A 10,334-nucleotide genomic window follows, 5' to 3' on the forward strand; every position below is an offset into this window, starting at 1 on the left:
CCCGGCACCCACGCGCTGCGTCAGGAATGCCCGGCTCCTCTGCCCAGGGGGGTCTTCAGGCTCTCTCCTGGAGCCAATTTGGGGGCTGCCCCGTTAAAGGGGAAACTGAGGCATGGGAGGAAAATAGGGAGGAGCTACGAGTGCTGGGATTTGACAAGCAACTGCTCTGAGCATGCAGTAAACAGCAAGGGGTACTGCAGGGCAGGTGGCCAGGACCCCTTCACGGCAGGGTACCCCAAATGTGTCCCCCTGCTGTCTCAGTGGCAGAACCCTCCCCTCTGGCTCCCCTAGACCCAGCCGGGACGCAGCTGTGGAAAAGATTTGGCCAGGCTGAGGGTTTGAACTGCAGTGGTGACTTCCCGCCCCACCCAGGGTGGCTCTAACGGTTTATGGTTATCGGGGAGCCCGGTTGCCTAAGCAACGGGGCAACAAATGGAGTGAAGAAATGACACTCGGGGGTGGAAATCGGTGCTGCCCGGGGTTTCCCAGAACACGATGACACCGGTTCCCCGGGCCCACCCGAGGTGGCAGGTGGCAGTCCAGCATGCCCCGGGCTCGGGGGCCGAGCAAGGGGCGGAAGTCTGACGTGCACCTGACAGAGGGGCCTGAATTCCCGGTCGTTCCAGCCCTGCCTGGGGCCACCTCATGAAACCCCCTGTGCCTCAGTTTCCCCCTCTGTAAAATGGAACCCGACTGGTCTCCAGCTTACAGGCTTGCTCGAAGGGTTAAGTGAGTCAGCCCTGGTTCACAATAAGAATGAAGTAAACAGTGGGGCCGGTGGGTAGCGTGGTGGTGAAGGGGCTGGACTCCCACATGGCCGACTGTGGTTCGAGTCCTGGACCGGGTGGCTTGCTTTCTCACTTTCCCTTTCTCTCTTTCTCTTTCTTTCTTTCTTTCTTCTTATTTTTTTTTTTTTAAAGAAAAACAAACTTTTTTTTTTTTTTTTTTGAGAGAGAGGTTTTTGCTACAGGGCGCATGCACTCGCCAGACAGACAGACAGAGACAGAAAGACAGAAAGCGAGAAATCACCCCCCAGGGGGGATGGCCACGCCGCAATCCCTTCTCCTCCATTCTCTTCTCGGGATTTTGGGCACACACGCACACGCGCCCAGCGTGAGTTTAAGCCACTGGGTCCGGGACTTGAACCACGGTCAACTACATGGGAGTTCAGCAACATAGCCATGACGCTAACTGCTGGTTCCTTCTCTGTCTCTTTCTGGTCAAATTAAAAAAATAATAGTAAATAAATGAATACTTATTTTTAAAAGAGAATGAAGTCAACAGCATCTTTCTGATGGTAAGGACTAATGTCTCAGCAAGGAGTAATGTCTCGCCAGGGAAAGGGTCTGGGAGCCCTTAACAGGGTCAGTGCCCCACCCCCACCCCAGGGTCCCCCAGCGGGAATCTTACTGCTCTGGGCTGATCAGAAAATGCAAACCAGATGGGTCTGGGAGCCAAGGAACAGAGGCTCCTCTCCCAGCTCCTGTTTGGGCAACTTCCAAAGCCCCAGATGGAGGCGGTCTGGCCCCTGCAGCTGCAGAAAATGGGGACAGAGAGCCCAGCCCAGGCCAGGTGCAAGGAATGGAGCCTGAAGACCTGCCTGGGGGACCCGAACCTCTCAGTCCCACCTTCCCCAACCCCTTCTGCCCACCAAATTCTTCTCTGAGCACTTTCTGGGCTCCCGGCCTCTGTTGACCTAGCTGCAGGGTGGGCATGAAAGGAGGACCTCTGAGAGTTCATGTCAACCTGGAATTAGAAGTGCAAAAATATTGGAAATCCGGGGCTGGTTGTGGCATGGAGGTTAAGATAGCTAGATCCTGGACCAGCGGCTGGCGTAATGCTTACATTGCTGGACTCCCACATAGTCGACTGTGGTTTGAGTCCCGGACCCGGTGGCTTAAAATCACGCCGGGCACATGTGCGTGCGTGCCCAAGATCCCGAGAGGAGAATGGAGGAGAAGGGATTGCAGCGTGGCCATCTCCCCTGGGGGGTGATTTCTTGCTTTCTGTTTCTCTCTCTCTCTGGTGAGCACACACGCCCTACAGCAAAAACTCTCTAAAAGAAAATAAAAGCATGCCGGGTGAGTGTGGATGTGTACCCCTAAACCCCAAGAGACTGAAGAAGGGATTGTGGTGTGGCCATCCCCTCTGGGGGGGAGTGACTGCCTATTTTCTGTGTGTTTGTGTGTGTGTTTGTGCGTGGGGGTGGGTGTCTCCCTGGTAAGCCATAGACCCTCTAGCAATTAAAAAAAATTTTTGAAATTCACCGGGCCGGCAGGTGGTGTGGCAAAGAGTCCTGGACTTCCACATAGCAGACCACAGTTCAAGTCCCAGACCTGACAGTTTGCTTCTCTCTCTCTCTCTCTGTCTTTTTCTCCCTCTGTCCCTCTCTGGTCAAATTAAAATAAATAAATAAAGTTAAATAAAATAGTTATTAAAAAATTTGAAATCCATGCAAGGGTTTATTCATGATACACAATTTCTTATGAAATTGTATTTATTTGGTGAGTTAGTTAGCTATAGGGTGTACGTGCTCCCCAGGGAGAGAGAGAAAAAAAGTGAGAAAGCACCCCCAGAGGGGATGGCCATGCCCAATCGCTTCTCCTCCATGCTCACCCCTGCGAGCACGCATATCCCCCACCCCCCGACAAGTTTCTCAAATCGCCGGGACTGGGATTCAAACCGCACAGTCAGCCATGTGGGATCCAGTCGCCTTACTCTCCACGTCACCAGCTGGCCCAGGCTGTGAGAAGACCCCCTTATAAACACAGCTTCTGCCTTGCAGGGTGTGTGTGTGAGCGATTACCGGAGCTGGGGCTGGCAGGTGGCATGGTGGTTCAGGCTCTGGACTCCCACGTGGCTGACCATGGTGGGAGTCCTGGTCCTCGCGGCTTGCTTTCTCACTCTCTCTCTCTCTCTCTGGTTAAATTGAATAATAATATTAAATGAAATCACGACAGGTTAAAAAAAGGAAAAAAGACAACCGAGGCTTAGGAGCTGGGGCCAGATGGGTTCGGGTCCCACCTTGGGAGAAGCAGCTCCCTGTGTGATCTGTCTTGCAAAGAGGAACTTAGCCCTGGCCGAGGGGGAACTAGCCCAGCCCCGTGGCCAGAGAGGAGGAAGAGGGAGGGACAGGGGATCGGGCTGGGCTGGGACGGTTCGGCCTCAGTTTACCCAGCTGAGAGGGAGGTGGAGAGGAGGGGAGGTCTCTGTCCTCCTCTGGTCTCACGATACCAAGTCTGGATTAGGGATCGAGCTTTTGCTGAGACCCTGCAGCCAGCCCCTCCCACACGGTCCCTTAGACCATGGTCACAGTGTGACCCCTCCTCCAGGCTCCAATCCCGGGTGACCGAGTGGTGAGTCATCCAGTCCTTGGCCCAAGAAGTGACTCAGGCCGCCCACCCTCCGAGTCCGAGTCCGCCTGAGGGTCTCTCTGGATTGCTGGGGTCTAAACTGTGTCGTGTGTTCCCAGAAGGGGAACCGGGCCTTCCCGAGGTGCCCCTTCCTGTCCTCTCTCCCTCCCTCCCCCTACTCCCCATCCACCCCTTCCTAATTGTGTTTCTCTCTCACTGTCACTCTGTTTATCTCCCACCCGCCTATCTCTGCATCTGTTTCTATAAATATGTTCATTTTTTCTCTCTTCATTTTTATCAGCCTTAACTTTTACCTCAACTTTTGTGTGTCTCTCCCCCACATTGTCTCTCTCTCTCTCTCTCTTTCCCCCCCTTCCTCTCATCTGTTTTTAAGTGTTTTTCCTTTCCTTTTTTTAGAGAGTTTTCTAAAATTTTTATTTATTAATTCATTTTAATTTGACCCGAGGGAGACACACAGAGACAGACAGAGAGAGTGAGAAAGCAAGCCACCAGGTCTGGGAGTCGAACCGTGGTTGGCCATGTGGGAGTGTCCAGGGACTCAACCTCCATGCCATCTGCTGGTCCCTTTAGAGAGATTTTTGTGATAGGGTGTGTGTGCTTGCTGGAGGGACAGAGAGAGACAGAGAGACAGAGAGACAGAAAGCGAGAAACCACCCCCCTCCCCCGGAGGATGGCCATACCACAATCCCTTCTCCTCCATTCTCTTTTTGAGGTCTTGGGCATGTGCCTTAGCCGCTAGGCTACGGGGCTGGCCCCCTTGTCTCTTGTCTCCATTTTCTCTCCACCTCTCTTCTCGTCTGTCTCTGACGAACGTTGAGAAGGTCCCTGCTGCTAAAGCCCCTGGTGACATGAGGAGGGATCCCAGATAGGGCTGGACAATATGGCGTCCTCAACCAGCAGAGACCCAGGAGGAGGGGCCTCTTCGGCGCGAAACCAACACGACCCACAGCGTCTTCCTGTGTGTGGCGAGCCTGGGGTGAAATATCACCGCTGGGTCCCTTATCGGCCCATCAGGGCGGTTGTGGGTGTGGGCTGTGTGCACCTGTGTCCCTGCAGAAAGGGGGCGGCCGGAGCATCTTGGATCTGGAGGGTTTGATTCTGGGAGAATGCCTGGTCCAACCCATTCGTTTTTTTTTTTTTTTTATCTTTCCCTTTTTAAAACAATTATTTTATTTATTATTATTATTTTTCTATTTGACCAGAAAGAGAGAGAAAGGGAAAGCGAGAAAACAAGCCACCAGGTCCAGAATTTGAACCGCAGTTAGCCATGTGAGAGTCCAGTGCCCCAACCACCATGCCACCTGCTGGCCCCAAGTCCTTCATATTTAAAGAATTCTTGGGATCAGCAGTTGGCGTAATGGCTATGTTGCTGGACTCCCATGTAGTCGACCGTGGTTCAAGTCCCGGACCTGGTGGCTTAAACTCACGCCGGGCACGTGTGCGTGCATGCCCAAGATCCCGAGAGGAGAATGGAGGAGAAGGGATTGTGGCATGGCCATCCCCCCTGGGGGGTGATTTCTCGCCTTCTGTCTCTCTCTGTCTCTCTCTGTCTTTCTGGTGAGTGCACATGCCCTATAGCAAAAACCTCTCCAAAAAATAAAAAAAGTTATTTATGGGGACCAGCAGGTGGCATGGTGGTTAAAGTGCTGGATACTCCCACGTCGCCAACCATGGTTCAAGTCTTGGACCTGGTGGCTTGCTTTCTCACTTTCTGTGTGTGTGTGCGCTTGTGTGTGTGGTCCAATTAAAATAAATGAATAAAATTAAAATAAACGAATAATTAAAATAAATGAATGAATGAATTTAAATATTGCTTTTTTAAAAGTTACTCTGTCTCTGGTGATCATACATGCCGTGTAGCAAATCAAAATCAATAATAATAATAGGGGCCAACATGGTTATGTTGATGGACTTCCACGTTGTGGACCGGGGTTCAACACCCAGACTCAGTGGCTTAAAACTCACATTGGGCCTGTCGTGTGTGTGTGCGTGCCCAAGATGCTGAGAAGAGAATGGAGAAGGGAATACAGCGTGGCCATCCCCCCGAGGGTGATTTCTCACTTCCTGTCTCTCTATCTCTCCTGTGAGTGCATGAACCCTATAACAAAAATATCTCTAAAACAATTAATAATAAAAATAATAATAAATACAACATTTTTAAGAGAGATTTTTTGCTCTAGGGCGTGTGTGCTCACTGGAGAGACAGAAAGCAAAAAATTACCCCCACAGGGAGGATGGCCACGCCGCAATCGCTTCTCCTCCATTCTCCTCTCGGGATCTTGGGCACGCGCGCACACGCGCACACACACACACGCCTGACTTGAGTTTTAAGCCGTCAGTTCTGGGACTCGAACCACTGTTGACTATGTGGGAGTCCCGCAACATACCATTATGCCATCTGTTGTCCTCAAGAAATAATTATTTTTTTTTTAAAAGTGGGTGCTGGGGCCGGCAGGTGGCATGGTGGTTAAGAGCACTGGACTCCTGCATAGCTGACCACGGTTCAAGTCCCGGACTTGGCAGCTTGCTTTCTCACTTCTCTCTCTCTGTCCCTTTCTGGTCAAATTAAAATAAATAAATAAAGTAAATAAAGTTCAATAAGATTATTCTTTTTTTAATAAAAAAGTGGGTGCCACCATCCTCAGTCTACTGCAGGGGGAACGGAGGCAGAGAGAGGTGGGTTTACCTGCCCACTCTCTGGGATTTGAACTGGGGCCTCAGGTCACGGGAGCTGAGACCTTCTCTGGCTGCAGACCCCTGCTCCATCCTCCAGTTCCTGAACCCCGTCAAGGTGGCAGGTGACAGGTGCTCTGACCCTGCACATCATTGGAGCCTGGCGCGGAGGAGGGAGTACAGCCGTGGACAGGGCCCAAGCCTGGGAGGGGCCAGCAACCCTCTGTCCTCAAATGCAGCGCTCTTCTGCCTCCTTGCCTCCTCCGGGGGTGCCCCCCTGACCTCCCTTCTCTGTCGCAGCTCTGTGTGTTTTGCTGTCGTTGTCGGGAGCTGGAACTCAGTCTGCCCCAGGTGAGTCCGCTGGGAACCTGCCCTGGGGCCCTGGGACGGGTCCTCCCGCAGAGACCGCTGACAGAGGGAGGGCGCTCAGGCTGTCTGCCCCCACCCCTGCCTCTTCCCAGCCCCCGACTCAGCCCTCCCCTCTGCTCCCACACTCTGCCCCCAAAGGTTGCGCCCTGTGGTGCCCTCGGAAGTCCTCGTGCATCAACGCCACTGCCTGCCGCTGCAACCCTGGATTCAGTTCGACCTCGGGGGAGATTTTTACCAACATCTTGGAGAGCTGTGACGGTAGGAGACTTGGAGGCCATGCAGGGCCGGGAGGAGGGGGCGCAGCACCGGCCCTGCCTGCGGGAGTGGGGGTGGGGGAGACGTGGGAGGCAGCGGAGGGCGTGGCCCTTGGCCTCCCCGACTGTCTTCAGGGACAGAGAGAACTGGACAAGATAAGACAGACAGATAAGCAGCGAATAAGGGAATAAGAGTGGTTAGGACCAGCAGACGGTATAATGGTTACGTCGCTGGACTCCCACGTAGTCAACCGCAGTTTGAATCCTGGACCCGGTGGCTTAAATTCAGGCCCGGCGCGTGTGCGTGTGTGCCCAAGATCCCGAGAGGAGAATGGAGGAGAAGGGATTGCGGCGTGACCATCCCCCCCGGGGGTGATTTCTTGCTTTCCCTCTCTCCACATCTGTCTCTCTCTCTCCAGCAAGCACACATACCCTAAGGCAAAAACCTATTGAAAAATTAATAAATTTAATAATTAATCAATTAGTTAAATTTTGTAAAAGTTAATCACGTGGCTGCTTCTTCTTTTTTTTTCTTTTTTTTTTTTGAGAGAGATTTTTGCTGTAAGGGTGAGTGCCTTTCCCAGAGAAACTAAGAGATCGAAAGTAGGAAATCATCCCCCCGGGGGGATGGCCACGCTGCAATCAATCCCTTCTGCATTCTCCTCTCGGGATTTTGGGCATGTGCATATACACTCGCAGCGTGAGTTTTAAGCTGCCGGGTCCAGGGTTCAAACTGTGGTCGACTATGTGGGAGTCCAGCAATGAAAGCATTACACCATCTGCTGGTCCCAATCATATAGCTTCTTAGAGACGAGCTCAGCCCCTAGGAGTCTGGAGTCTGGGCATCAGTTTGCCTTTGGAGAACCGGAAAGGGCAACGTGAAGCTTCCTTCTCACGCCCTGCCATCCAAATCCAAGGTGCCAGCCAGAGAATTGAGATGAGCAGAGCTGACTGAGTGGCCTTCAGGAATGGCTTGATCCAGCTGCAGCACAGCCTCGGCTGTGTAGCCCAAGAGTCTTTTCAAAAGATACTCGGCAGGCATCGGGTCCCGTGCCACGGAGTCAGGGAAGGGGATGAGAGCGCTCATGCATTTGGGAGGTAACCTTTGCCCTGTTGTGTTCTAGACATCAATGAGTGTGCACCACCCATGGCGCCACCCTGTGGCAAACTCGCAGACTGCGTGAACACGGAGGGCAGCTTCTACTGCATGTGCAACCCAGGCTATGGGCTCAGTTCTGGGGCAAAAACGTTCAGGAATGAGAGCGAGAACACGTGTCAAGGTAAGAACCAGCTCACATCCTCCACCCTCCCACACACAGGAGTCCAGAGACTTAACTATTACGCCATCTGCTGGTCCCAAGAGTCCCTCTGTTAAAAAAAAAATTACATACTTTTATTTATCATTATTATTTTTTAAAAGATTTATTATTAGTCTCCCATCTGACCAGAGAGAGAGACAGAGAGGAAGAATGAGAAAGCAAGTTTCCAGGTCTGATACTTGAACACTGGTCGGCCATGTGGGAGTCCAGTGCCTTAGCCACCACACCACCTGCTGGCCTAGGCTCTGACACTTCTTTTAAAAAAAAAAAACAAAAACACTTTATTTATTTATTTATTTGTATTTGACCAGAGAGGGAGAAGGAGAGAGAGAGAAAGAGAAAGTGAGAAAGCAAGCCACCAGGTCCAGGACTTGAACCGCGGTTGGCCATGTGGGAGTCTAGTGCCCTTAACCACCACGCCACCTGCTGGCTCCCTATTGTTATTATTTTTTAAAAATGTGTTACAAAGCCTGTGTTCTCACTAGAGACAGACAGGAGGGTGGGGAGTGAGAAAGCAAGCCACCAGGCCCGGGATTCTAACTATGGTCGGCCACATGGAGTCGAGCGCCCTGAATTACCAAGCCACCTGCTGGTCCCGAGTCCCTATCTTTTAAAGATAAAAAACCAAAAGTAATGGTACCTTTTGTTAACTCTGATTTTCGTCTCCGTGCCTGGGTTTACCCATCTGTAAAAAGGGGGTAATGATGTTGCTCACCTCACGGGATTGCCGGGGAGGTGCTCAACCATTCGTGGCTCAAGGACACAAGGACAGTTGGGCTTTGCTTTGCTTTTCTTTTTAGTTTTTCTCTCTCTGTCTCTCTGTGTGTCTTGCAGACAAGCACACATGCCCTATCGCAAATTTTTCTTAAAAAAAAGAGCCACTTGGGGCACCAGCAAATGGTGTAAATAGCTATGTCACAGTCCACACGGTTTGACTCCCAGACCTAGTGACTTAAAAACTCACGCCGGGGAGGTGGTATGGTGATTAAGGGCGCTGGACTCCCACGTGGTCAGCTGCGGTTCGAGTCCCAGACCTGGCTTGCTTTCTCACTTTCCTTCTCTCTGTCTCTCTCTCTCTCTCACTCTGTCCCTCTCTGGTCAAATTAAAATAAATAAACGAATAGAGTAAAATAAAAGAACTCTTCAAAACAAAAAATAAACAACAATAACAACAAAAAACTCACGCTGGCACGTGTGCGTGCGTGCCCAAGATCCCGAGAGGAGAATGGAGGAGAAGGGATTGCGGTGTGGCCATCTCCCCTGGGGGGTGATTTCTCGCTTTCTGTCTCTCTGTCTCTCTCTGTCTCTCCGGTGAGAGCATGTGCCCTGTAGCCAAAACCTCTCTTGAAAAACAAATATATATATATATTTTAAAAAGGAGCTGCTTGGGGCCAGCAGCTGGCATAGCTACATCGCTGGACTCCCAAATGGGTGACCATGGTTCGAGTCCCAGACCTAGCGTCTTGAAATTCACGCTGGGCATGTGTGCATGCATGCCCAAGATTCTGGGAGGAGAATGAAGAAGGGATTGCTGTGTGGCCATCCCCCCTGGGGGGGGTGATTTCTCACTTTCCTCCTCACTATTTCTATCTCTCTCTTGCAAGCACACACACCCTAAGGTAAAAACTTCTAAAAAAAAAAAAGAGCTGCTTCTGTAAGTTCTGAGCACCCTCTTGCCCGTGTGGCATTTCCTTTGTATGAAACCAAGGAGGGGCTGGCATTGGAGAGGCGTTACCAGCTCATGGCGTGGAACATCCGTCTTCTTGGCCATCACCCGTGACTGCTGGAAGGACACCTGCTCCACACCAGGGGCCACTGGGGCTCTGCCATGCCTGGAATATTCTCTGACTCCAAACTCTCATGAGGATCTGAGACCCCAACTGGAAGCAGGGGAGAAGGGAGATTGGGGCGCCAGGTCCAGCCTCACCATCCAGCCTCCTGCTGGGGGAAGACGCCTCTGGGAGCCCCGATCCCCTTCTCGGCTGCTTGGCTTCGGTCCGTTCTCCACCAAGCCTCCGTCCTGCCCTTCTGCATTAATTCCTGTCCCCCTGAGGTCACTGAAGGATGCTGTGGCCTGGGGAGGCAGAGTGATGTAGACCACCCATACATACGTGCGACGTTGGGTGAATGACAGGGCTCCAGTCTGAACCAGATGGCAGGAGACAGCGCTCTCAGACACTATCGTCTAAGGGACCAGCAGTTAGCGTAATGGCTACGTCGCTGGACTCCCATGTAGAAGACTGCAGTTCGTGTCCCGGACCCGGTGGCTTAAACTCACAGCGGTCGCGTGTGCGTGCGTGCCCAAGATCCCGAGAGGAGAATGGAGGAGAAGGGATTGCGGCGTG

At 52.0% G+C, this 10,334-nt stretch overlaps 1 protein-coding gene across 3 annotated transcripts in view; it reads left to right on the forward strand.

Moving 5' to 3' along the window:
- Positions 1–10,334, forward strand: part of ADGRE5 (adhesion G protein-coupled receptor E5) — a gene marked incomplete at its 3' end in the record, with an annotated part of 25,786 nt that overhangs the window by 283 nt on the left and 15,169 nt on the right. For all 3 annotated transcript variants that reach the window (XM_014592633.2, XM_027776784.1, XM_014592634.2), the window contains 3 exon segments: positions 6,348–6,398; positions 6,555–6,674; positions 7,795–7,950. In XM_014592633.2, the coding sequence (XP_014448119.1) occupies positions 6,348–6,398; positions 6,555–6,674; positions 7,795–7,950 (327 nt within the window).

Source organism: Tupaia chinensis, unplaced genomic scaffold (genome assembly GCF_000334495.1).
Source record: "Tupaia chinensis unplaced genomic scaffold, TupChi_1.0 Scaffold138060_1, whole genome shotgun sequence".
Taxonomy (NCBI): domain Eukaryota; kingdom Metazoa; phylum Chordata; class Mammalia; order Scandentia; family Tupaiidae; genus Tupaia; species Tupaia belangeri.